Below are 27771 nucleotides of genomic sequence, written 5' to 3'. Positions count from 1 at the left end.
TTGGCTTCTGAGCATCTATCCTGCCTCCCGGCTCTCCACAAACACACCGCGGCTAGGTGGTGGCCCTGGACCCCGCAGTAACAAAGGCTGGCTGAGGGAGGCAAAAGCGTGGGGAGGAGCTGCAGGAGATGGGAAGGGCGGGCCCGGCTCGCAGCAGCTGCTGCTTCCTCTCCAAGTCCCTGGAGGGGCCTGAGTCACGGGCCGCTGACTTGGGTCGGCGCGCTGGGGGTGAGAGTCTGAACATCTAGGTTCTCCAGGGCTACTGGGAGTTGGGGAAGGGTTGGGGATCCTGAGGACAGAGAGCAGAGGGCCAGGGGTTACGGCGGGAAAAAGGGAGTCCGGGTATCTAGTCCCACACTGGGTCTCCGAAGCGAGGCCCCGCCCCCTAGGGCCCCGCCCCCGCGCCCCCTTCCCTCTCCCCATTGTCCTCAGACAAAGCGGTCGCCGTCCACCGCCCGGCCCTCAAGTCTCTTTCTCCGTCCCTCCTCCTAGACTCCCTCTTCCCTCCTCCTCCCTTCCTTCCCTCCTCCCCTCCCTCTCGTCTCCGGATCTCCCTCTAGCCCACTCTCCTCCTCTTCCTCTCTCCTCCTTCCTCCGGACGCCAGGCTTCTCCGCACCCCCTCCCCTGGGAGCCCCGCAGGCTAGTGAGTTGACGGAGGGGCTTCAGACTTGGGGAGGGGGTGTCTCCTCTCTCCCGTCCCCACTCCTGTCCCCGGCCAGGACCTTGGGCTGTCTCCTCTTTGTGCCGAGATTGTCTGTCTGTGCTGTCCGAGCTGGGCGGGGATGGCCGGCTATGTCAGGGTTCCGTGAGAGAGGAGACCCGGGCATAGGACTTGCAGGCTCCGGAGAGCAGAGTAGTGAAGCCGGTCCTCCGCACCCAGGGTCTCGGGGCGGGCGGGTGGGAGAGGCAGGCGGTGGTGGCGGGACGGGTGGGGGTGGACGCCAGGGTTCCAAAAGTCCCCAGGGGAGGGTATTTCCCCACCCACTCGCCCCCGACCTGCCTGGGGGCAGAGTGCAGGGCTGAGGGGTGGCGGCTCGGGACCGGAGAGGCGTGGCCGAGCGGAGCTGGGAGGGGAGCTGGGACCTCCCGGGCCCGCGCTGAAACGCGCCCCGCTGCTCCCGTGGAGCTCCATTTCCCCTCTGCCCCCGGAATCCTCTTGCTCCCCTAGACGTCTCCACTTTCCGCTCCTCCTCACCTCCCCGACACCCCCGGAGGTCCCACCACCCCTTCTCGGGTGGGATTCCCTGACCTCCCCACTCTAACCGCCTCTAGGGTAGCGGTGGGGAAACCTCGCCTGACCCCTACTCCCCTCATCTCCCCCCCCCCCCCCAAGCCCCACCCCCGCCTCTCTTTTCTCTCTCCTCCCTCATGCCAGCTTCTTTTTCCGCCCTTCTCTCTTCTCACATCCTTGGGACTGCCTGTGATATCATTAACTGTACATTACCAAATCTGACTTCTGCGTCTTTGCCCTGAATCTCCACACTTCCTCTCACTGCCGCGACCCCACCCCCACTTGATCAACAGCTTTTTCTTCACTTTCTCAGTTTTCCACTTTCTCTGCCTTCCGTCTTCTCTCTCTTTCCCTCTGTCTTCACCCTCAGCTCCTGTGCCCATTTCTGTGTCCCACTTCTTCCCCTCTACTTCCTCTCCCCCTAGCCCCAGTCTCACCCCCACGGCCTCTGGAGCCTCTTCCTGTTCTCTGGCCCCAGCGCTCCGCACCCTCACCTCAACGCGATCATGGCCACCATCCCAGACTGGAAGCTACAGTTGCTAGCTCGGCGACGGCAGGAGGAGGCAGCCCTTCGTGGCCGGGAGAAGGCAGAGCGAGAGCGTCTGTCCCAGATGCCAGCCTGGAAGCGGGGTCTTCTGGAGCGCCGCCGGGCCAAGCTTGCTCTGTCTCCTGGGGAGCCTAGCCCTGCACCTGGGACTACAGAGGCTGGCCCTCCAGACCCAGATGAGTCGGCTGTCCTCCTAGAGGCCATTGGGCCAGTGCACCAGAACCGATTCATTCGGCAGGAGCGCCAGCAGCAACAGCAGCAACAGCAGCAGCAGCAGCGAAATGAAGAACTTGCAGAAAGAAGGCCTGGGACTTTGGAGGCACGGGAGCGGAGACCCAACCCTGGGGAGATGCGGGATCAGAGCCCCAAGGGAAGAGATTCGAGAGAAGAGTGGCTCAGTCCCAGGGAAGCCCAAGAGAAGAGGATAGGGGGAGGCCGAGAGTCGAGCCCCAGGCCTTCAGAGTCTTGGGACTGGAGGCAGAGTCCAGGAGAGGCTGGAGACAAGAGCTCCAGACTGTCAGAAGCCCGGAAATGGAGGCTGAGCCCTGGAGAAACTCCAGAGTGGAGTCTGAGACTGGCAGAGCCAGGAGAACAAAGCACGAGGAGAAAAGAGGTAGTGGAAAGTAGACTGAGCCCAGTGGAATCTGACAACCAGAAGATGGGTCTGACAGAGGCCCATAAATGGAGGCCTGACTCTGAAGAGTCTCAGGAACAGAGTTTGGTACAACTGGAGACATCAGAGTGGAGGCTAAGCTTAGAAAAAAGAAAAGACTGCTCCGAGGAATGTGGGAGAAAAGAAGAGAGGCCAATTCCAACACTGGCCTCAGAAGAGATTACAGAGTTGTCAGAGACCCTGACTAGGGAGGTTCCAGACAGCAGGTCTGGAGAAGCGGAGGCAGCAGAACAAAGGCCTGGCCCTGTGAAGGATGGTGAGAGGGGACTGAGGTTGACAGAAGGATGGAAATGGACCCTGAACTCTGGAAAGGTTCGAGAATGGACACCCAGGGACACAGAGACTCAAATTCAGAAACCAGTCCCCACAGAGCCTGCTGAGAAGTATCTGGGGCCCATTGATAAAGAGGCTGGAGAAGGGGAGGCTGAGAAGGAGAAGGCGGGGGCTCAGGGCAGGCCTCTGAGAACCCTGCAGAACTGCAGCTCTGTGCCCTCCCCCTTCCCACCAGAGGACGCTGGGACTGGAGGCTCTATACGACAGGAAGAGGAAGCAGTGCAACTACGGCCCCCACCAGCAGCCCCTCTGTCTCCCCCACCCCCAGCCCCACTTGCCCCCCAGTCCCCTGGGGATCCCCTCATGAACCGACTGTTCTACGGGGTGAAGGCAGGGCCAGGGGTGGGGGCTCCTCGCCGCAGTGGACACACCTTCACAGTCAACCCCCGGCGGTCCCTGCCCCCTGCAGCCTCCACCACTCCTCCGGCCACTCCAGCCACAGCTGATGTTGCAGGCCCCGGAGCTGGAGCTGGGAAGAAGCGGTACCCGACTGCTGAGGAGATCTTGGTTCTGGGGGGCTACCTCCGTCTCAGCCGCAGCTGCCTTGTCAAGGGGTCCCCTGAAAGGCACCACAAACAGGTAGGGAGCAGCTAAGCCAGCCTTCTTAGAAGCCTGCTCATTGGTTCTTTCTTTACTCCTTTTTTATATCCCTGTACTCTGGTCTTCCTCTATTCTTTCGTGCTAATTCGTGCCACCACCCTTCCTCCTCTGCACACACACCCTTCCTTCTTGTTGCCTTCCTTTTCCATTCATTTCCGAGCCCAAGAATCCTGCCCCAAATCAAGTGCTGCCCCTGGGTGTGTCTGTCTCAGGGTGTGCCCAGGCTGCTCACTCTTCATTCCCTCAGGCTCTGAGTCCCTCCCTGCCCCCCCAGTTTCTTTCCTTCCTTTTCTCTGAGTCTGGGACACAGCCCATCTGGTGGAGACCTGAGCTGAGGCTACAACCTAAAATCTATGAGAGCAGGGTCCTCAGGTTGAAAGCACATACAGCCTCCTAGGGGAGGGAATGTGGGGCCAGGAAGCCTGAAGAAGCACAAAGGGTGCCTTTGGAGTTCTAGGGGAAAATGGCAGGGAGAAGTCAGTGGAGGAAGTTCTCAGTCCCAAAGCAGAGGGGGCAGAGAGAGCAAGGGGATGAACTGGGATGGGGGCAGGGGGATGGAATAAGGCTGGCCAAAGAGAAGACTTTTGAACCCCAAGTCTGCTCCATGGGAGAGGCACACACAGAGGCCATTTGAAGTGGATGACCTCAGGGTTGCACACCCTCAGCTGGGCCACTGCTTTAAACAGTGCTCCCTTCTCTCTTAGGACAAGAAAAGCCTTCTCTTCTTCCAAAATACCCCTGCCCCTCACTCCCCTTCTTCTTTCCTTCCTGGCCTTCCCCTCCCTCCCCAGAACTGGCTCAGCAGTTGGTTTTCCCCTCTCTTCCTGCTGCCCTGGCCTCTGCCTCTCTTTGGGGTAGCAAAAGAGAGAAGTGAATTTGGAAGCACTGAGCTGAGAGCAGGGAATACAATGAGAGTTGGGGACAGGGGTGGGGTCTGAGGCCAGCAGAGGGTCAGAGGTTAAGCTGGAAAAAGGACAAAGTGCAGGAAGGGGGAGCAGCCAGGCTTCTTGTCCTGGCTTCAGCCCAACCCCTTCTTACACACCAATCAGTTTCCAGGTTGAAAATCTCTAAGGAAAGAGAGGTCCCTGCACCTAACACATCTCCCTAGAGACTGGGAAGCCCTTCCTAGTCTCCAGTTGTCATCTCATCTGACATCCTCAGGTGTGTGTGTGTGTGTGTGTGTGTGTGTGTGCGCACGCGTGTGCGCGCGCTTTGTCAGTGAGCAACCACAGGGACCAAAGACCTAGATTAAGCTTGTGGGTCACTTGATCCCCAATTCATCTTCATGTGCAGCTCAAGCTCCCTTCCCTGAGCCATGGTACCTGAGTCTATCCTGAGTACTCTGACTGCTACCAGCTCCTTCCCCTTTGGGCGGGGCAGATGTTAGGAGGTAGGTCAGGAATTGCCACGGTGAGGTGTTCAGACAAGTCACTTCCTATAGAGGTTGGTCTGTGCCTTTGGGGAGGAAGAGCAGAGGGAGGCATGAAATTCAGGGCCCAAAGCTGGGGCCAAATGAGTGCAGGACAGGACCTGTGATGGTGACCATACCTAGGTTAGGGTCCCTGCTGAGCAGGGTATCCGGAAGCAGAACACCCAAACAGGAAGCCTGGGGTGGGGGCCGGAAGGCTGGTAGGGCTGAGTGGGGAACTGCTGGGCTCTAGGCCTGCCAGAACTGCTCAGGATGTGGTGAGAGAATGAGGAAGCCAGTGGCTGCTCTAAGGGTGGGGGTGGAGAGAAGCAGCACAGAGTTTTCTAGACCCAGACACCTCCCCCTCTACCCTGTCTCAGGCCTTCTTCCCTCTCTTTGCACCCTGCTCAGCAGGGACTGACTTGCTTGTTCCAGCTCTGACCCAATCCACTTGCTCTGGGACTGAAGGACCACCGGCCCCCTCCACCCCCATATAACTCCAGATTGGAAGCTAAGGCCATCAAATGCATCCTTGCCATGGGAGAGAATTCCCAGTCCTATTCTATGGCTGGCGGCCTTCCTTAGAGGCCCTTCTAGCTAAGAGATGGGCCCCTCCCTTCTTTGGCCCCTTGTGATTTTATATAGCTGATGGGAAAGGAGCAAGTGAGTCACACGCCTCTGTACTCCCCCCCCCCCCCCCCCCCCCCCCCCCCCCCCCCCGCCCGGCCAAACTCCCATGGAGGCTGTGCATTCCTGAGAAGCCCAATCAGAAGTTGGGGGGGTGGGCAGTGAACAGAGAAGCAGGGTTGGAGAAGAGAGACAAACATGACTGAGAGCAAATAAAATGAATCCTTTTTCATTTTATAAACCATGGAGCTTGTTATCTCAAAAGGGGATATGAAAAGAAAACAAGTGGGTTCCCAGAAGTTTGGGTACATCTGTCAGTAACAGAACCAGAACTCGTCCTTCTGAGGAGTTGGGATATAAAAGGTCTGATTGCTGTCATGCATTTCTATCAGCCGTTCTGCAGATAGACTGTGTACCTCCCACACTGGTCCCTAGTGTTGGTTGTCTGTGGGAACCACACCTGAGGTCTGAACCAACTCTCCCTTACTCACAATAGCAACTTCCATGCTCCTATGGACAGTGGACACAGAATAACAAGTAAATTCTCTGGTAGGTTAGGAGGTGGTAAATGATTATGGGAAAAAAATTAGAATAGGGTAAGTGGAACATAGGCAGCTATTAAGTTGGGGGAGTGAATATGAACTTTAAATACAGTGATTGGGAGAGAGGGAGCTATGGGGGGAAGAGTGTTCCAGGCAGAAGGAATAGCCAGTGCAAAGGCCCTGAGATGGGAGTGCCCCTAGTGGGCTTAGAGGAACCATGACCAGGGTGGTTGGAGTAGGAGGAGATAGATCCCTGAAAAGTGGGAGGTAGGGGGAAAAGTGGCACAGTAGGAGTATCCTATGTGCCTTAGTCAGGCTCTGGCTTTTCCTCCCAGTGAGATGGGGAGTCAATTCAGGATTTGGAGCCAAAGAGTCTCTGAGTTTCAGCTTCCCATGGGGACCCGGGTTGCACATTCTATACAGCGCTTAGCATCCACCTGTCCAGGCTCCCTCCCAGTTTCTCTTTTCACACCCCAGTCCATGTGGAGACTCAAGGATGCAGGACCCAAATCCCAAGTTTCCCAAACTGGCACCTGGGAAAGCCTGAGTAGATCAGCTGACCTTTCCAAGTAGTTCACACGGAATCCTCCAGTTTGCCTCCTTAATTGCTTTGGCTCTCAGACTTAATTCCACTCTGCCCCTACCCCTGAGCTTCTTAAAAGGGCAAAGGGGAAGGGTAGAAAGGTAGTGAGAACATCTGGGGCTCACCTGCTCTTGGGACAGTGCATTTTTGAAGGATTTTCTGCCCCCTTCAGGTCCCCTCTGGCTTTTTGCCTGTCTGACTCTGCATGCCTCTCCTGCTGCGCTCTCCACCCCGACTGTGTTTGCATGGACTTTCCTTTCTGCCCCTGTCACCTCCCCTAGCTGTCCCTGGTAGGGACTCAAGGACACATTTCCTCTCTGTATTAGGGGAGAGTCTTGTTTCCTCTGGGCCTTTCAGGAGAGTCTCTTCTTCCCTCCTAGGCCCCAGCCCCACTTTGTTGTGGAGTTACTCCAGCCGTAGGAGAGGAATGAGGGGAGCAGGAGGGCACAGGTATCCAGGGTCCTGGGTTTTCAGGAATAGCCAAGGGGCTGAGGGTGTGGAATCCAGTGTGCTTGTCCTTGCTTTTGCCTGGGACTCCCTCCAGCCACCTATTTTCTGCCAGCTCAAACTTCCGTTCTTCTGGGAAGCCTTTCTGATTGCCGTCAGGGTACCCAAAGATTCAGTTCTGATCACAGGAGTTATCTCCATGTATTTAAATTTCTTTTTACCCTTCTGACACCCACAGTCTAAAGAGTAGGAAACTGGGTTCTATATTACTCACGCACAGGTGTCAAAGTTCAGGCCAAAGTTTGATGTTTTGGAACTGATATGATAGAAGAGAGGAAATCTGGGATTGGAGAATCTATATCAAAAGGAAAACTGGATCAGGTGCTGGGTGACTCAGTTAGTCGTTGGACTCTTGGTTTTGGCTCAGGTCATGGTCTCACAGTTGGTGAGTTTGAACCCCCTAATGGCTAGCTCCATGCTGACAGCAAGGAGCCTGCTTAGGGTTCTCTCTACCTCTCCTCGCATTCTTTCTCAAAATAAGCAAATAATAGAATAATAAACGAATAATAAATGATATTTATTTATAATTAATTTATTATTATATAATATTATAGTATATATTATAACGTTATGTAATAATAAATAAAATAATAAAACTTTAGGGGAAAAAAAGGAAAACTGGATCTCTGGGTTGTCCAGAGTGGAGGGGGAGAGCAAAGTCAGTAGGGTACCCACATCCAGCTCCCCTCCCCACCTGGCATGTGCTCCTCTGGGAGCTTCCCCAGGGGAACTGGGCTTAACTCCATGCCTCCTGAGTTTCTCTCCTACTCTCAGCTCAAGATCTCCTTCAGCGAGACAGCATTGGAAACCACGTATCAGTATCCCTCCGAAAGTTCAGTGCTGGAGGAGCTGGGCCCAGAGCCTGAGACTCCCAGTCCCTCCAGTCCCCCAGCAGCCCAACCCGATGACGAAGAGGATGAGGAAGAATTGTTGCTGCTACAAAGGGAACTCCAGGGTGGGCTACGCACCAAGGCCCTGATCGTGGGTAAGCTGAGGCTCTGCTGGTACGAGGGTACCCCCTGGTGTTCCTATAGGGCACTGCAGTCTAGGAGGGAATGGGAGGAATTAATGTTGGTGCTCCTGGAAAGAGACTTGGTAGGACCTCTAACCTCACCCACTCCCTTGACAAATGGGGAAAGCGAGGTTTTACGAAGTAAACTGCACAAGGGATCTCCAGATCTCAAAACCAGAACTTTTTCTGAGTGCTCTAGTGTGGTTAAAAATGCAAGGTTTCGGTCAGACAGATCTGTTCAAATTCTATCTTGTCTCTTACCTGTGGTGTAATCTCCAGGAAATCACCTGCACTCTGGCCTTATTTTCATCGATTATGAAATGGGGTTAAAAATAACCATTTCCTGGGGTTTACTGAGAAGGTTCAGAATATTTATGAAGCACCTTGGAACTATGGCTGGACATTAAATTACTTAACCTATCAGGGGTTATTGTGTGATTAAATAGGTTGTAAGAATGCCTGGCACAGAATGTAAGCTGAGTGATGGCTGCTGTTACTGTAGTAGCAAGCATTCAGAATGGAAGATATAAAGACTTACCTTCAGTGTGGAGAGTAAGGGGAAGGTAGGTAGCAGAGGCCCTCACTCATTCTCTATCGTTATTGCCTCCTCCCCCACAGATGAGTCCTGCCGAAGGTGACCCTCTTCCAACATAGAGTCTATACCTTCTACTTTCCTAGAACTGAAGATTCTGAAGCCCAGAAGATTGAGAACAGAGAGCCCTGAAAATGAGCTTGGAAGGGAGGGGCAACCGACATCTTCCAACTTGCTTTCCTCATCCTATTTATAGGGGCAGAGCTAGTCACAGTTTCCACATTCACCAAAAGTCCTTGGTGTGAATGCCTCAGACATGCTGGTGCATCCTAGGTGATTCAAGAGTGAGCATCGAGTTCTGGGGAGGAGCACAGAACTCATAGGGGTTGGTGGGGGGAGATGGAGCACTTCCTCCATCTTCATGGGCAGAGTACACTCTCCCTTCAGCCTTCCTTTACTCCCCACCACCCCTTGAGGGCTCGTACAATGTAAGCATTCATTCTGGGCATCCTGCCTCCATTCTATTTACAGGCCCCTCTCCTTACTGTTCCTTACTTAGATCACTGCCCCTTTGTTTACAGCTCCTGCCGCCTCCCTTGACCACCAGCATGGTTTACAAACCCCACTAGCTCCCAGCCCCATCTGCCAAAGTCTGAGGCTTACCATCACACTTAGTGAGTCTATGTGGAATCCTCTCCCTTGTTCCTGGCATTTGCTTCACTGGGGGTGTGGCTTCTTCCACTTTTGCTCAGTCTGTACCTCGGTTTTCCCCAAGAGGGAAGTCTGGGAATCTTAGCCCTGTACCCACTTTTAGTTATTTAACTCTGTTCCTTCTAGTGGTTCACAGTTGAATTGCAAGGGTGTGGGGTGGTGACAAACAATGCACCTCAACTCTTCTCCCCCATTTCTCGTTCCTTGTCAACTGCTTGGTTTTTGTTGTTGTTGTTGTTGTTGTTGTTTTTTAAGTTTTCCATAATAAAATGGAGATCTCTCCAACTCTCCTGCTGCTTTTCCCTCTTTAGAAAAAAAGTACGTGTGGGGGAGGCTCTGTGTTCCTCATACCAAGCCTATCCCATCTTCCTTTTGACCTTGAAGAGGTAGCAGCTATGGCTACAGGAGGGGAAAACAATGGAAGTGAAACAGGAACTCAACACTGACATGAAGAAAGGGCTCTGGGAGAGCCCTGTATCTGTTCCTCAAAGGACTAGCAGGAAAAGGACTGGTTTGGGGAAGGGCAGAAGAATCCACTAAACTGGAAGTGCCACAAGGGCAAACAATTTCATTTGAGTTTAATGAAGCAGCCCAGGCCTCACAAAACTATTACTAGAGTGAATGACTGATCAAATGTAGGAATAGATGAAAAGAGCTAAAATATTGGAAGCAGAGGACACTCCGAACTGAAGGATTCCAGTATTTAGAAGCCTGCTAGAAGCAGCCACCTCATGTATAACACTGGCTAGTCCAGGGGCATTTCAAGACTTGCTAAAATTGCTGCAAAATATAGTGTATGTACAGAAGTGCAGTTTGCTGAAAAAGAGTCTGACAGACAATGGGTTTTATACCTAAAGGTTTAAGAGCCATTGATAATTCATTGCTTTGTTGCTCAAGTATAGTTAATATTGGCATTTCAAAGAATTTCTATCTTCTACAGATGTGGAAGATCTAGACAGTCTCATCAGGTCTTCCCCGCACCCCCCCCCCCCAGATCCTCCAAGTTTGCCAAGGTAGTAAAGATATGTTTGAGTAGTTATAGTCCTACTATTATGGGAATTTTCTCAGCCTAGTCAGAGGAGACTCCCTTTTACTAAATACAAAATAAGACAAGTGATCTTAAAACATATACCAAAGGTCTTCAATTGACTAGCAAAGGAACAAGCAAGGTGTTAGAACAGTGAGCCAATTTAGAGAGGGTGTGAATGGAGGGAAGCAACGCTTACATTAGTAGCTAATTAAGTAAAGATTCTAATCTGTTGTAACTCAGGAAAGCAGAGGCAGGAAGCTCTGAGATGCCAGCAGTGCCCAAAGTCCAGCTCAGAAACAGAAAACAATGCATCTATGAGGTCAATCTAAGGAGCTACCTGTGGCTGTTGGAATAGTACTATTTCATTTCTCAACAGCAGTGTCTGATCAGTCCATTTAGTCATAAAAGTATGAAGCAGGGTCAAACCGATGTCAGACACGCAGAAAGTAAGGTAACAAGTTTTGCTTATTTTTTTTTTTATTGAAGTGCCACCAGTGAATTCCTCAAGCGGTTAGCAAAAATGTAGAACATAGTTTACATATTCCTTAGTTTAGAGATTTTAAAAAATAACTTTAAGACAGCACCAAGAAAAGAAGGTGCCTTTGTTTTTTCCGCCAAATCCCGTTTTCTTCCTGCTTGAAGGTCCTCGTCCATCCCTAACCTGCATTCATTCCTGCTGCAAGTACCAGTACTAGCAAAGGTTACTCCTAATCAGCATGGGCTAATCTTTCATCAGCATGGACCTGATCTTCCATTTGAAATAGAATCTCCCCCCATCACACACAAACTTTGTATTATTTTTTGGCTCCACAGGACTTATATGGGTTGTTTGTTGTTGTTATTTGTTTGTTTGTTTTAATATATCTTGTCTTCGCGCCTCCTTCGGTAAGGGATTTTTTCTGATTAGTTATTTGCCATATTTCCAACAACCAAATTAGGCTTAGCACACAGTATTTATTGAATGAATGAATGAGCGAGGCATCCACAGACAGACCATCACGGAACGACTTAGTAGAGCCGGAAATAAAACGTTTTACCCCGAACTTCAGGTGCGGTTCCGCGAGGTTTGAACTCGCTCAGCCACCGTAGTGCTCAGACCGGAAATGATCGGCTGCTTCCGGCCTCCGTGGTCCAGGAAGACGGTTTGGGGCTGTTGGAAACCAAACCCCACGGTCCTAAGGCAGGTCCTTTGCCTAGCTGAGATTCCAGCCTAGGGCTCCAGGCCTCCGACGGGACGGCCGCCAGCGTGGCTGCTCGAGAGAATTCAGGGGCAAGAACGGAGCAGCGTGGGTCACCATGGCGACGCCGGCTGGGCTGGAGCGCTGGGTGCAGGACGAGCTGCATTCGGTGTTGGGGTTGAGCGAACGACACGTAGCCCAGTTTTTGATCGGTACCGCGCAGCGCTGCGCCTCGGCCGAGGAGTTCGTGCAGCGCCTCCGAGACACCGATACCCTGGACCTCAGCGGGCCAGCCCGGGACTTCGTCCTGAGACTCTGGAACAAGGTGTCGGAACGGGGTGGGGCGGAGCCCAGCGTGGGAGCGGCGGTAGAGGAGGTGGAGCAGGGGAGGGGCCCCAAGTTATTTATTCAGGTGAGATTGGGCTGACTGCACCTCCGGGAATTAAGTAAACTCAGTTGACAAGCACTAGTCTTGTCCGTTGTCTCCTGGGTGCTGTGCTAGGACGTCCAGCTCTGGGGAGAAGTTCAAAGAGGGTTAAGTGCTACAGAGCAGTGTTTTCTCGAACTTTAATATGCAGAGACTCATTCAGGACCCTTGTTAAAGTGCAGATTCCGATTTGTTAGTTATGGGATGGGATTTTTTTTTTTTTTAATTTTTGGGAGACAGAGGGAGACAGCACGAGCAGGGGAGGGTCAGAGAGGGAGACACAGAATCCGAAACAGGCTCCAGGCTCCGAGCTAGCTGTCAGCACAGAGCCCGACGCGGGGCTTGAACCCATGAACTGTGAGATCATGACCTGAGCCGAAGCCGGACGCTTAACGACTGAGCCACCCAGTAGCCCCAAGGGATGGGAATCTTAATTTTGGCATTTCTAACTAGTTTCCAGGTGAATCCAATGGTCCACAGACTGCACTGAATAGCGAGGCTATAAAAGAGAATGGCTGGGGCACCTGGGTGGCTGTCGGTTAAGCCTCCGACTTCAGCTCGGGTCATGATATCCCGGCTCGTATGTTGGAACCCTGCCCTGACTCTGTGCTGACAACTCAGAGCCTGGAGCCTGCTTCGGATTCTGTCTCCTTCTGCCTCTGTCCCTCTCTCCCCAACCCCCCCCCCCCCCCCCCCCCCCCCCCCCCCCCCCCCCCCCCCCCCGCCCTCCGCTTTCACTGTCTCTCTCTCAAAAATAAATAAACATTAAAAAATTTAAAAAAGAGAGAAGTGCTGTGGAAGGGCAGAAAAAGGTAGTGGTAGTGATCAGGGAATGCGGGCCCAAAGATTCATTGAAATTTGTCACAGAAGGGGAAGGGAGTAAAGGTGAGCTTATGGAGGACAGGACTGTGTATTTCCTGTCTTTGTATTTCTCCCACCTGACAGCACCTTTCAGAACAGGTATATGGAAGAGTGAAAGTGTTTGGCATGTTCCTAGAATGGCAGATAGCCTGCTTTAGTTGTCACATATGGTGCCTGGTGAGAGATGAGTTTACAATGTAAGTGATATGAGGGTAAGCGATTTATGTTAATCTGTTTAGCATCTCTAGAATTTGGTACAGTGCCAGACATATGACAGGCCTCTGCAAATCAATGCTTGTAGCATGTCAGTCCTTGCATTGGAATGACTTAATCATGGAGAAGAACAGAGGCTGAGCAATTGAGAATTGGTTGTGAGAATGCAAAATAAACTCCATGAAGGCAGGCATTTTTGTCTTTGGTTTATTCCTGTTTTGGTACTAGCAAGTACCTGGTGCCTTGAACAGATTTTAATAAATGTTAAGTGAATTACTGCAAGGAAGTTCAGAAACTGAGATACTTCACTCAGACTGATAAACGTGGCATGAGGCCACTGGGAAGAGAGACAGTGAAGGCAGGTTTAAGATCAGGTCATTCCTGGGGCACCTGGGTGGCTCGGTTGAGCGCCCGATCTCGCGGTTTGTGGGTTCAAGCCCCACATCGGGCTCTGTGCTGACAGCTAGCTCAGAGCCTGAAGCCTGTCTTCAGATTCTGTGTCTCCCTCTCTCTCTGACCCTCCCCTGCTCGCCCTGTCTCTCTCTGCCTCTCAAAAATAAATAAAAACAAAACAAAACAAAAAAGATCAGGTCATTTCTTAAATTTGGAATGGGGCAAAGTTGGTGGATAGAGATCAGGAGTTGCTCACTTCCCATTTTCTTCCCTCCTACTGATAGGTACCACGGAAGGCAGTGGTAGAAAAGCCAGCTCGAGTGGCAGAGCAAGAGGCCCGAGCACTGCTGGAGAAGAACCGATCCTATAAGTTGCTGGAAGACAGTGAGGAGAGCAGTGAGGAGACTGTAGGTAGAGTTAAGAGCCATCTCCAGAAGAAGCGTAAAAAACGGAAACACCTCAGGAAGAAATGTCAGGATGAGGAGGAAGAAGAGGAGGAAGAAGTTTCTGAGAAGGGGAAGAGAAAGACAGGGTAAGTCAGAAGCAGGGTGAGAGAGGATGGGGCAGGGGTGATGGGGTGATAAACCTTCTAGGGCCTTATGTGAACCTTTGGGCTGGGCTGCAGGGGGAGTAAACAGCTGACTGAGAAGCCAGAATCAGAGGATGAGTGGGAGCGGACTGAGCGAGAACGCCTTCAGGACCTTGAGGAACGTGATGCCTTCGCTGAGAGGGTTAGGCAGCGGGACAAGGATCGGACTCGCAATGTCCTAGAGCGGTCAGACAAGAAGGTACATAGGAGCAGCATGTTTTGTAAATCCCCAGGAATATTCCTTGATGGGTGTGATTGCAGAGATGGTAATCTTTGGGAAGACCAACGATGACCTCTGGTGGTGTTCATCCGTATTGTAAGAGGACCTGTCTGGGTGCTTAGGCTAAGGTGACCCTTTGCTGAACCTGTAGCCCTAGAGATTCCCACTGAGAAGGGACATTTCTTTATGCTATGGTATATCAGAACCTTGTGATTTTAGAGGGGGAGAGACTGTGGCTTTGGGAGGTTTTGGCCTCACAGCCATTCACTCTTGGTTTCTTCTCCTAGGCTTATGAAGAGGCTCAGAAGCGCCTTAAGGTGGCTGAGGAAGACCGGAAAGCCATGGTGAGTCCCATTGCCCAGGAAGCCAAGATCAGAAGGCAAGAGGAAAGACTTCCTAATGAAGTGGTTTGGGGTAGGGAAAGAAGGACACAAAAGAAGTACAGTGGGGATGCTGATGCCTTGTCAGGTCTCTGTTGACAGGAGCCTACCAAGGATAAACTTAAGTTGTAGAGGGATGGAAGCTACACACAAACCCTCCTGACTCCTTAGGAGCAAATCACACTGTGTTCATAAAGGAAGTGTGAGCTTTTCCCGTTCCTGAGACTTAATGAGATATAGTCAAAAGGCAGCTGGAATATCAAGGAGGGTGGCCTGAGGACAGGGGCAGGGCAGCTGTCCCACTGCCCAGGGATCTGCCCAGGGATGTGCTGACCATTCAGCTTGGATACAGCCAATTCCAAATACTGTCTTACCATCTAATCTTTCCATCCCAGACATGGCCTTGTGATCTTCCTCTAGTTTCCTGAGTTGGCCTTCTCACCGAATGAGGACGCAACCCTTGTAATTCATGAACTGAACTTGTTATGGTTTGAGTTTAGGTAGGGTAGGTGGTTTTCCAAATTCTTGGTCTTCCCAAGTAAGGTCACAAATCAGTTTCTCAAAAGAATTATCAGACTCTTTTTAAAAAAAATTTTTTTAATGTTTTTATTTATTTTAAGATAGAGAGAGACAGAGCATGAACAGGGGAGGGGCAGAGAGAGAGAGGGAGACACAGAATCGGAAGCAGGCTCCAGGCTCTGAGCTGTCAGCACAGAGCCTGATGCGGGCTCAAACCCACAACCATGAGATCATGACCTGAGCCGAAGTCAGAGGCTTAGCTTACTGAGCCACCCAGGCACCCCAAGAATTATCAGACTCTTGATGTCCTAAAAATGACCTAGTAGAACTCAGGTCTCTCCTGACCAAGACATCTCATGATCAAAACAACTGTGGTCAGAGACTACTAAGACATTTGTTAGTACAGAATAATGTTTTTATTTGTCAGAATTTAATTTTTCTTCTCTTTTCGAATCATGAAAACTTCCAAACAAAGAGAAAGGTTAAAAGCATTAATATAATGAACACTCATATAGACTATTCAAATTCAGAAATGGTTAATTTTTTTCTTAACATTTTTTTTTGAATGTTTATTTTAAAGAACGAGCACATGCACGAGCAGGAGAGGGGCAGAGAGAGGGGACAGAGGTTCTGAAGGGGGCTCTGTGCTGAGAGCAGAGAACCCAATGCAGGGTTTGAACTTAGAAACTCAGGTCGTGAAATCGCGACCTGAGCTAAAGTAAGATGCTTAATGACTGAGCCACCCAGGCACCCCTAGAAATGGTTAATAGTGTGTGTAGTATTTGCAATCTCTGTGTGAGCGTGTGCTTTTTTTCTTTTTGAACCATTTAAAAGAGTTTAGACATCATGGCATTTTATACTATTAACGTGTACCTCCAGACGTTGTCCTCTAAAACCACAATGCCATTGTCATACCCCAGAAGATGAACAGTGCTTCTCATGTGTCAACTAGGAACCTCTCCACAGTAAAACTTCCCCAGTTACCCCAAAGTGTCTTTAGTAACTGCTTTTTCCAAACAGGAACCCAGTTAAATTTCATGCATTACTTTAGGTGGTTCAGACTGTTACATATTTATTTATTTTTGTTTCATTCATTCTCTCTCTCTCTCTCATTTTGTACCATGTTCTACATTCTGGATTTATCTGATTCTTATCTCGTGGTATTGAGTTCTTCTATGCCCCATGCTTCCTTGAAAGTGGAAATTGTGTCTAAATATTGCCTCAACTCAGATTAAAAAGTTGTAAGAGGAACACCTCTTGGGTGGCAGTGTGCACTTCACATTATACCACATCTGGGGGGACATCCTATCCAATGTGTACCTATTAGTGCAGATATCCTTTCTGCTAACAGCCTTTCATCTAGTGGTTTTCGTAACCATTAGATGTACATCCTTTCCTGAATCTGCTATTTCACTGGGAAGTGCAGAAAGATGAGTTTTGGAGTTTGACATCCCTCCTACATTTATTGGCTAACCTTTTTATATAAAGAAGAGCTTTCCCATAACAAGTAGGAATGAGCTATTGTTCCTTATTAAAAGGCAGGGCAAATGTTTAATTACTAATTTTGAGAGTAAGGAGTTTGGTATAATAGCCACCTCACTGGGGGCAAAACTTTTTTCCTGTTCTTGGGTGTATGTGTGTAATGTTGGACTCATGAATTTTTATTTTGCAGTATTTTACAGTTTCATATTATTCTTTTTGTTTTTTTTAATTAAAAAATATCTTTTTAAAATTTATTTTTGAGAGACAGTGTGCGCACATGTGCATGAGTCAGGGAAGGGCAGAGAGAGAGGGAGAGAGAGAATCCCAAGCAGGCTTCATTCTGTCAGTACAGAGCCTGATGCGGGGTTTCATTCACGAACTGTGAGATTATGACCTGAGCTGAAATCAAGAGTCAGATGCTTAACCAACTAAGCCACCCAGGTGCCCTATCATGATTCTTTTTGATGTTCAAATTGCCCTGCGTTGTTATGTTTGTATATTTGTATGTTTGTTTGTCTTTAGGTTTTTGGGTTTTTTTTCTGTAATCTCTACACCCAGTGTGGGGTTTGAACTCAGGATCCTGAGAAGACCAAGAGTTGCATGCTCTTCTGACTAAACCAGGCAGATGCCCCTCAAATTGCCCTGTTTTTTTGTCCATATTTTAAAAAGATATCCTCTGCTTCACCCATCAGATTGAAAGGATATTTGATGTGGTACTCAGATTAGATCATGAGCATAAACGTTTAAGTCTTCACAGCACAAAGAAGAAAAGCCAAGCAATTAAATAGAATTGGAGCCCCCCCAACAAAAGGGCTTAATGAGGTTTTGCCACCACAGTAGAGGAAGTTATTGTGATCACAGAGAAGACAATGTTGCCACAGTGGGAGGGCTCATGATGAGAGAGCTGAGAGAGGTCTTAAGGATGTGGCCAGTCTTATTGGTATCCACGATGCATCCTGAAAAGCTTGTATCAAAGGAAACCTGTGGAAGCCAAATGACACATTGTAGGAGGTGGGGAGAGTTTAGTCTCAGAAAGCTAAGCATTTCTGATTACATCTTGCCTTACAGAAACACTCTCTGATGTTATACTTCCAATTTTTTGTATATAGTGTATTTTTACCCTTTTCCCAAACTATAGTCATTTGATTTAAGACCAGGGGGTATCTAACAGGCCAAAGATTACATACTGTTATTGGCACACCCAGTGGTTTTCGATAGTCTCCATTGTTTTGTTTAAACCTGTCCTTTTTTTTTTTTTAATGTTTTTATTCCTTTTTGAGAGAGACAGAGCACTAGCTGGGGAGGGGCAGAGAGAGAGGGAGACACAGGATATGAAACAGGCTCCAGGCTCTGGGCTGTTAGCACAGAGCCTGACACGGGGCTCGAACCCATGAAATGTGAGATCATGACCTGAGCCGAAGTCGGACGCTTAACTGACTGAGCCACTCAGGCGCCCCAAGACCTGTGCTTCTAAATGCTGGTATTCGCCCTTTTGTTTTCTTCCTTTCCAATAAGTTGAATAAAATAGTAAGAATATAATCTAAACTATTCAGATAATTGCTCTGATGTATTTGTGTTGACAAAGATGGTGAGACTGTCAAGAAGTCCTTCCACCTGGATTGCGCTGCTAGAAGATAGTGTGTGGGGTCAATGTGTGTCTTTCAGAGATGCCCAGCGTGGGGTACCCCATTAGGATGGACATTGCAGGGGACATTGCCAGCCTGTTGGGGACTTTGTCACTTTTACAGACAGATAAGAAAAGGACTTGCTATTCCAACGACATGAGGATTTGGTTGCCCTGTCCTGACCCAGGTCCCTGAGCTGCGGAAGAAATCCCGCCGAGAGTATTTGGCTAAGAGGGAGCGAGAGAAGCTTGAGGACCTGGAGGCTGAGCTGGCTGATGAGGAGTTCCTTTTTGGGGATGTGGAGCTGAGCCGACATGAGCGGCAGGAACTCAAATACAAGCGGCGAGTGCGGGATTTGGCCCGAGAGTACCGGGCAGCTGGGGAGCAGGAGAAGCTGGAGGCCACCAATCGTTACCACATGCCCGAGGAGACTCGAGGACAGGTAAGATTAAGCAGAGTCCATTTCAGTCCTGCTCCCCACACTGAGGGGAGGGAAGGCATTGACCAGTGCCGTGGCTGGCCCCTTCTTTATCTTGCCTTTCCTGGCGAACAGGTGTAGTGACTGGGGAGGAGGAGCCTGGGAAGAAGGTATCGTCTGTCGTCACATGTCCTTCTCTCTATAGCCAGCACGAGCTATGGATCTTGTGGATGAAGAATCAGGCGCTCCTGGGGAGGAACAGCGGCGCTGGGAGGAGGCCAGGCTGGGGGCAGCGTCCCTGAAATTCGGGGCCCGAGATGCTGCCTCCCAGGAGCCCAAGTATCAACTGGTGCTGGAGGAAGAGGAGACCATTGAGTTTGTCCGGGCCACTCAGCTCCAGGGCGATGAGGTGAGTGGGAGAACTCTGGGACGTCCTAAGGAGATTGAGAAGCTGGCTCTGAAGTTCATACCCCTCTTTCTCCTTCTCAGGAGCCATCAGGCCCACCACCTCCAACCCAGGCTCAGCAGAAGGAGTCCATCCAGGCTGTCCGCCGCAGCCTCCCAGTGTTCCCGTTTCGCGAGGAGCTCCTGGCTGCTATTGGTAACCATCAGGTCCTCATCATCGAGGGTGAGACAGGCTCCGGGAAGACCACCCAGATCCCGCAGTATCTCTTTGAGGAGGTACAGTTATCCACACCCTCCAGGTTCTTAGGCACCTGCCCTTGACAAGCACAGTCCTGTCAGACCTCCTTTTACATGTTGTTTTGAGTAGTTGTTTACCTTCTCATCTTCAGTCATTTAATCTTTTCCTCTAAAGTGTGAGTTTCTGAAGAATAAAGACAAACCTTTCACATTTCCATTCTTACTTCCTGCTACGGTATCTGTCTAGTTTCATATGTTCATGTTGGAAGAACATGTAGGTGGATAGATGTTGCTCCTTTGCAAGGGCCAAAGAATAAGGAGTCAAAGGACTCTTTTTCCTTTTGCACCTTCTTTTGTTTTCCATTGCATGTGGGTCTGCCTCAGTTGTCCTGTCCCACTTCAAATCTAGCAGAGCCTGAACGTGATTACCCAAAAGGCTGGGACTCTCAAGGCTAGGTGAGGATGCCCTCAAGGGCCCTAAGTCTGCTGTCCTATCCATTTGCCCGTGTGGTCCGGTTTTCAGTTTCCGTCTGTTCCGTCCTTTCCCCCTGCCTTGTCATGCATTTATACCTCTTTGTCTGAATTGTCCTGGGTCCCAGGAACATATTTAGCAAAGAGAAAACCTCTTCTCTTGTCATTCAGGGTTACACAAAGAAGGGAATGAAGATTGCCTGCACCCAGCCGCGGAGAGTGGCAGCCATGAGTGTGGCTGCCCGAGTGGCCCGGGAGATGGGTGTGAAGCTTGGGAATGAGGTGAGATCTGTGGGGACTGAGGTGCAAGGGGAGCTTCTAAGGTCTGGGATGTAGCCCACATTGTGCAGGGCTTCATACCACAGTTCCAGGCACTGGCCTCTCATCCCCGAGCCCTGCACTCCCTTCAGGGAGCACCAGCCCGATTTCGATCGCTAATGGCCCCCTTGACAGGTTGGCTACAGCATCCGATTTGAGGACTGCACATCGGAGCGAACTGTCCTCCGCTACATGACAGATGGGATGCTCCTCCGGGAGTTCCTCTCTGAACCTGACCTTGCAAGTTACAGGTACACATAGTGTCCCCAGCTCCTGCAAGAGAGCTGCTACCTCCTCCACCCCGTCTCCTGCCTTCCTCCCCCTTCAGTACCTTCCTGAATCTCCTTTAATCTCTGGCCTTTCTCTCCTTTATTCTTACCCAGCTAGTTTGGCCTTTGTCTTCTGACTAGCCCACCAGTTCTTAGATCTTTATTGTGTAGATGGTACTAGGACTGAATTGCAGGTGCCATGGAGATGGGATAGAAGAGACTACAGAGAAGTTCTCTCTCTTCCCTCCGCCCCACACCCTGTTGCTTCCAGAGTGTATAAAACACCAAAATGGTAAAGTAGTGCTATAGAGACTTGAAAAGCCATGTGAAGATCCTTTGAAGAAACTTAAAATGTTCAGCTGAGAGAGAAGAAACTCAGAGGAAACATCCTGGTTCCCTTTAAATATGGGAAGGGGTGTTACATGGAAAAAGAGGTCAGACTTATTTCATGTAACTACAGAGGGTACATGTAACAACCATTGGAGAGGTTACAGGGAGTCAGATTTCAGCACAATACCAAGAAGCCAGAGTGGAGATAAGAGGGGCTGTCAGTATGCTTGGGCCCTCACTCTTGGGCTTTTGGCCCAAGTGTTGGAGTGCCTTGGTCTGTGAATAGTGAGTTCTCAGTGTTGATGTTGGCCAATCAGGGCTTGGATGAACATGTGTTTAGGAGGAGAAGGGATTGATGGGGTTCGGGCTAGCTGAGCAGTATGTGCCTTTTCAACTTTTAGGAGGCTATAAATTTCTGTTCCTAGAAGATCATAAATGGAACAATAGGACAAATATAATTTTAGATTTCACATTCCTTGCAAAAATCTCAGAACCCATGGAAGGCTAGCCAGTGTAAGAGTGTTTGGGGTGTGGGGTTTCCCATCAAGCCAGCCTGCTTTGAGAAACAGCTGGGGACTTCACCAGCATGGTCAGTGTTAGGCACAAAGGGTTGAGCTGGGGGTGAGCTCCTGCAGGTTTGGCTGTCACCTGGAAATCCAAAGACTTGAGCAAGGATAAAGAAGCACGGCACACGTAGAAGTAAGGAGAAGACCAAGAAGCCTGCAAGGTCTTCTAAGTTTGGGGTAGAAAGAGATCCCTCTCCACAAAGAGGCAGCAGGGCCAACAGGGACATGGCGCAGGAGTCCATTGAGAGCCTGGGAACTTCTGGGCTGTTAAAATTGTGGTGGCTCAGATCTGTCTGTTCATCCCCAGCCAGTCTGGGAAACCCCGCCTTATTCGAAGAGACCCTGCTCTCACTTTTTTTCCCCCTTTAAAACAGATACTCTTACTTCTGTTGACTCTGACAGACCCTTGACTATGATCCGAAGATGATTGTCTGACTTGTCCTGGCCTTGGCTTCCAGCCTCCAAATTTTGGCTATTGTTATCTCCCAGGCTGGGATATGCTGCAGACCCTGGGGTCTTGGCCTTCTTTAACTTTTGTTGGTCTTTCTTAACTGGGGTGATTGGCTTCTCCTTGGAATCCCCCTCCCCCACATTCACCTTTGGGCTCTTTACTTCCATTTGTACCTTTGTCTAGGGGACCCTAGTGTCCTCTCCTGCAGTGCCCAACTTCCCTCACTCACTGCTCCCCTCTTCTTTCCCCAGCGTGGTGATGGTAGATGAGGCCCATGAACGGACTCTACATACAGACATTCTCTTTGGGTTGATCAAGGATGTTGCTCGCTTCCGGCCTGAGCTGAAAGTCTTGGTGGCTTCAGCCACACTGGACACTGCCCGTTTTTCTACCTTCTTTGATGATGCCCCTGTCTTCCGAATCCCTGGGCGCAGGTTTCCAGTTGACATCTTCTATACCAAGGTGCTACCCTCAGGGAGGATGGCCTAAAGTGTGAGGCACCAAAGCTTGGGCCTTTGGGGAAGGTTGTCCCAAGGATGGAAGGGGAAGCGGAGAGTCCAAAGGGGAACTGGGATAAAGTGGTTACTGAGCTGGGAGAAGAGGAAGAGGTTTCCTGAACAGATGGCCTTCCTATGACCCTTCTCCTCCTCATCCTCAGGCTCCAGAGGCTGACTACCTGGAAGCTTGTGTAGTGTCTGTGCTGCAGATCCATGTGACCCAGCCCCCCGGGGATATCCTGGTGTTCCTGACAGGACAGGTATGAGATGTTGAGGAGGGATGATGATGTGTGTATCCCAGGGGGAGACACAGCTGACATGTCAGCTATTTGTCACTGTGGGACCTGGACTGTTTTCTCCATCCCAAATCCAGGAGGAGATTGAGGCCGCCTGTGAGATGCTCCAGGATCGCTGCCGCCGCCTGGGCTCCAAAATCCGGGAGCTCTTGGTGTTACCCATTTATGCCAACCTGCCTTCTGACATGCAGGCTCGAATCTTCCAGCCCACACCCCCTGGGGCACGAAAGGTCAGTTGGAGAAACCCACACAACTAGTAATGGAAAAGAGAGCATGTGCCTGCCCTATGCAAGATATGTCCTGGACACTGTTGCAGCTACAGTGTTCAGTAATAGTCCTTCACTTTCCGAGCTGGAGAGAGAGGATAAATTTAGCATGAACTGAGACATAGCCAAATACATAATCTGTCAGGTAGCACTATAGGGGTGCAGAGGAGGAGGGAGGTCCTTGGTGTGCCAGCAAATTAGATTTGTTCTGGACCTTTAGGAAAAATGGTGGAGAATATCAGAGCAAGGCCTAAGGTGAGTTTGAGATCAGAGTGTAATCTAGAAGGCTGAGCAGAAGGTTCACATGGTGAAAATTTTGGCCTGAGATTAGAGAGGGCCTTTCAAAGCAGTTGGAAACATTTGGACTTTAGACAATTGGGTGGCACTCAAAAGGTTTTGAGCAAAGGTGTAACTTTCATTCAACAAATATTTAACAAGCTCTCTCACATGCCAGTTACTGTTCTAGGGAATGAAGATACTAGTGATGAATAGAACTAAGTCCCTGGCCTCGCAGAGTTTATAGTCTAACAGAAGTTAGGAGACAGAGGACATGTAAATACACAATGCTGATTTGTGACAAATGCTAATGGTATGGAGAAATACAGTGCATCTTGGGAAGATGGAAACTGACTCTAGGGGGTGGAAGTGAGGAATGGCAGGAAAGTATTTTCCTTGGGGTATGGGAAGGCCTCTCCCTCTCCAGTAAGGTGAAAGGGAAGTTGAGGCCTGAACCCACTGAGGGAGGGAACCAGGCTGATATCTGGGAGATGAGTGTGTCCAGCAGAGGGAAGAGTTCATGCAAAGGACCCAAGTGAGGAGGATGCTCAGACCAGCCTAGGAGCCCGTAGTCCTCAAAGGTAAGGTCAGGATGGTAGCCAGGGCTAGAGGATGCAGGGCCTTTCAGGGGCTTGTATATAATTGTCAAGTTGTGAGAAGCCACTGAAGGTTGGGGATAGTGATAAATTAACATTTTAAAGAACCATTTGGATCCCAGGTAAGCAGGGCTTGGAGTAGAGGCAGGGAGACACATGAGGAGGCTATTGCTAGAAGTAGTGGGTGAGATTGAATGTGAAACTGGTGGTTGAAAAGATGGAGGCAGGGACCTGGACCCACTCTCTCCCATTTCTGAAAAAAGTTCTAACTCCTCCCCATTCCCTTTCCACATCATGTCCCTGTTTATCCCTACTTCTCCCTTGCCTCTGCCTGGCCTTGGACCCCTCTCCTGCCTTTGGATACTAATCCCCTCAGCTCTCGCCTCTTGTCTGTACCTGCTTCTCTACTTGAATCTTCCAGGATTACTTTTCCTAGATAAATTAGTGGATGGGGTCCCTGGCTAATTCTACATCCTCTCACTTAGGTGGTTGTGGCAACAAACATCGCTGAGACATCACTCACCATTGAGGGCATCATTTATGTGCTGGATCCAGGGTTCTGTAAACAGAAGAGTTACAACCCTCGCACGGGCATGGAATCCCTCACTGTCACACCCTGCAGCAAGGTCAGCTTGATTGGCTCCAGCAGGACCTCCATGGAGAAGTTTCAACTCAGAAGCCCATGGAGGCTTCTTAGAGGACAGGGAATAAGCAGCCTACATCCTCTCAGATTTCTTTCTTTCTTTTTTTTAATAATGTTTATTTTTGAGAGAGAGAGAGAGACTGAATGCGGGTGGCAAGGAGGGGCAGAGAGAGAGGGAGATAGAATCCAAAGCAGGCTGTATGCTAACAGTACAGAGCCCAGCATGGGGCTCAAACTCACTAACCATGAGATTGTGACCTGATCATCAGACGCTTAACTGACCGAATCACCCAGATGCTCTCATCCTTTCAGATTTCTTGTGTAAATACTGCCCTTTGTCTTCTCCCCTCATCGGATTGTCAGCCAGCCTGCTTCTCCTTTCTTTCCAGGCCTCAGCCAATCAACGAGCTGGTCGGGCTGGTCGGGTGGCTGCAGGGAAGTGCTTCCGCCTGTATACTGCCTGGGCCTATCAGCACGAACTGGAGGAAACCACGGTGCCAGAGATCCAGAGGACCAGCCTGGGCAATGTTGTGTTGCTCCTCAAGAGCTTAGGTTATTGGGGTCCCCAGTCCTCTTGAGAGAGGAGGGAGGTGGGGTTAGAGTTACTAGTCCCTGCAGAGAAACTGTTCTATTTCCTCACATCTTTATTTAGGGATCCATGACCTAATGCACTTTGATTTCCTGGACCCTCCACCATATGAGACCCTACTGCTGGCCTTGGAGCAGCTGTATGCCCTGGGAGCCCTCAACCACCTTGGGGAGCTCACCACGGTGAGGTGGGAGGGCAGCATGGGCTGGGCAGGAGGAAGGGATTGGGGTAACCCCTTGTGTGGTGGAGGGACTCCTGAGGGAGGACTGGCCTCAACTCTCTTTTCTGCCCTTAGTCTGGTCGAAAGATGGCAGAGCTGCCGGTGGATCCCATGCTATCTAAAATGATCTTGGCCTCTGAAAAGTAAGCACCCCCCACCCTGGCTAGGCCCCCAGCACACAAACTGGCTATGCCTCTTTCTGTCTCTTGGGGCCATCCTTGTTATCTTGCTTTTTCTCTCCAGTGTGTTATTCTTTAGCAAGTAAGTTATTAGAAAACTCTTGGGGCACCTGGGTGGCTCAGTCGGTTAAGTGGCCAACTTCGGCTCAGGTCATGATCTCACAGTCTGCGGGTTCAAGCGCTGCGTAAGGCTCTGTGCTTACAGCTCAGAGCCTGGAGCCTGCTTCAGATTCTGTGTCTCCCTCTCTCCCTGCCTCTCCCCCACTGGCTCTCTGTTTCTGTCTCTCAAAATAAAATAAAAATAAATAATAAAAGAAAAAAGAAAACTCTTACTGCCACTTTTGAAACTCACAAGGGGCAGTAAGACACTCTTGCCCTTGATCATGATATGAAATGGGTAAGATTGACTAACAGAAAATTTGGGGGCATGAATGGATGTGGAAGGCCCCTCACACCTGTGCGGAGTGCTGGGTTTCAGACCATAACATTCAGATATAGTTATGGAGGGACCACCTTTAAATGCCATTCCCCTGCCAATATTGAGGTCAGAGGTGATTACATGAACTCAAAGTGCTGTCTTTTCCTGATGCACACATACACACCTTCCTCCCATAGAACTGTCAGAAGTCCCAAGTGCTTTCCTGCCCCCACCTCCAACTATAGGCCTCCTTTGTTATTGTCTCATGTCCTCAACATCCATACTGCCATTGCTGCAACCAAAATCTGTCCGCTCTGATTTGTAGCCATTATCTTAGCCAGCAGTTTCCATGTGAGGACATAGCTACACATAGTGATCACTTTGCCCCTCACCATGTGTCTGTTCCTATGTGTCTTCCTTTGAATCCTCATGTTTCCCCCTTCCTGTCCCAGGTATAGCTGTTCAGAAGAGATCCTGACAGTGGCTGCCATGCTCTCTGTCAACAATTCCATCTTCTACCGACCTAAGGACAAGGTTGTCCATGCTGACAATGCCCGTGTCAACTTTTTCCTCCCTGGTGGGGACCACCTGGTTCTGCTAAACGTTTATACACAGGTCACTGGGCATGGAAGATGGGAATGAGGGAGACATGGGAGGACTCTGGTTCTGCTATATACTTATCCCCCCACTCCCCCCTTTTTTTAACCCTCTTCACAGTGGGCTGAGAGTGGTTACTCTTCCCAGTGGTGTTATGAAAACTTTGTACAGTTCAGATCAATGCGCCGAGCCCGGGATGTGCGGGAACAGCTGGAGGGGCTCTTGGAACGTGTGGAAGTTGGTCTTAGCTCCTGCCAAGGGGACTATATTCGTGTACGCAAGGTTAGCATTTCTTTAGTCTGCTGTTCCCCATAACCCCTCAACATATGGAGCAAGCTTCTCCAGGGGCCTGCAGCAATTCCTCCAGCCTGAGGATATGCCCCCTTCCCCTGTGGAAGGTGTGCTTTTCTGTTTTCTCCCTCACGCCACTGAAAGATCCTTCTCAGTGGGTTCTTTACGTATTCCTTACCTTTCTAATTCTTCAGAAGTCTGAACTAAAAAGGTAGTGAATGCTGAGGGTACTTGGATATCTGGCTTTCTGGTTGACTTTCTTTCCTGTTTGCCCCTCAGGCCATCACAGCTGGTTACTTTTACCACACTGCACGAATGACTCGTAGTGGCTATCGCACAGTCAAACAACAGCAGACAGTGTTCATTCACCCCAACTCCTCCCTCTTTGAGGAACAGCCACGCTGGCTGCTCTACCATGAACTTGTCTTGACCACCAAGGAATTCATGAGACAGGTGAGGGGACCTTCCCCTGCCCAAGAAGTTGGAGATGTGTGGGGCAGAGGGATCCTAGCAGGCTCAAAATCCAGGTTCGAGTTGCTGAGATCCACAGAGAAACAGGAACACACACTAATTTAAGGTATGGTAAAACAGACATTGTTTCTAATAGCTGTGTCAGCATCTACCAAGATCTAAGATCTGCACATTCAATGCATCAATGAATGAGAATGCCTGATGGCTTAGTATTTCAGATGCTGGGGTGAGAATGGGGAACAAAGTAGATGTGGTCTGTTTTGAGTGTAGTAGTCTTTATGATCAGATTTTTTAGGGATAGTTTACTTGGGATCCTGAATGACACGTAATGGTGTGTCTGCCCTTGGGGTACACAGTATTAGAGTCTGGCACCTTTCCCCTAGCCCTGTAGTCAAGGTGGACGAAAAAATTTTTTGATCAAACATACATTATAAATCTAGTATGGAAAAAGGGGACCCTGCTAATGTTTTTCCTCTCCTGTAGGTATTGGAAATTGAAAGCAGTTGGCTTCTGGAGGTGGCTCCCCACTACTATAAGGCCAAGGAGCTAGAAGATTCCCATTCTAAGAAAATGCCAAAAAAAATAGGCAAGACACGAGAAGAGCTAGGGTAAAGAGAAGGGGACACAAAAAAGAACCCAACACCAGCTCCTTTTCCTTCTGTACATTACTTAATATCTATTAAAGTATTTTTGGAATAAAGCTTGTAGGAACTTTTGAGATGCAGAGAAAGTGATGTGGAAAT

At 49.8% G+C, this 27771-nt stretch overlaps 2 protein-coding genes across 2 annotated transcripts; both read left to right on the top strand.

Moving 5' to 3' along the window:
- Positions 1–926: 926 nt before the first annotated feature.
- On the top strand, positions 927–9592 carry PPP1R18 (protein phosphatase 1 regulatory subunit 18). Its single transcript, XM_029944204.1, has 3 exons — positions 927–3364; positions 7827–8037; positions 8683–9592. The coding sequence occupies exons 1-3, from the start codon at positions 1739–1741 to the stop codon at positions 8700–8702; spliced, it is 1857 nt and encodes a 618-aa protein (XP_029800064.1). The 5' UTR covers positions 927–1738; the 3' UTR covers positions 8703–9592.
- A 1229-nt stretch (positions 9593–10821) lies between these two features.
- Positions 10822–27758, top strand: DHX16 (DEAH-box helicase 16). Its single transcript, XM_029944203.1, has 20 exons — positions 10822–11840; positions 13694–13941; positions 14035–14197; positions 14506–14562; positions 18412–18666; positions 18848–19051; positions 19132–19323; positions 19927–20037; positions 20209–20324; positions 21941–22151; positions 22348–22446; positions 22560–22712; positions 24106–24246; positions 24653–24815; positions 24916–25034; positions 25148–25215; positions 26122–26284; positions 26387–26548; positions 26837–27010; positions 27512–27758. The coding sequence occupies exons 1-20, from the start codon at positions 11634–11636 to the stop codon at positions 27638–27640; spliced, it is 3135 nt and encodes a 1044-aa protein (XP_029800063.1). The 5' UTR covers positions 10822–11633; the 3' UTR covers positions 27641–27758.
- Positions 27759–27771: the final 13 nt, after the last annotated feature.

This window comes from Suricata suricatta, chromosome 7 (genome assembly GCF_006229205.1).
Source record: "Suricata suricatta isolate VVHF042 chromosome 7, meerkat_22Aug2017_6uvM2_HiC, whole genome shotgun sequence".
NCBI lineage: Eukaryota > Metazoa > Chordata > Mammalia > Carnivora > Herpestidae > Suricata > Suricata suricatta.
Note: the sequence above shows the minus strand (reverse complement) of the source record. Positions and strands in the feature narration are given on the sequence as shown.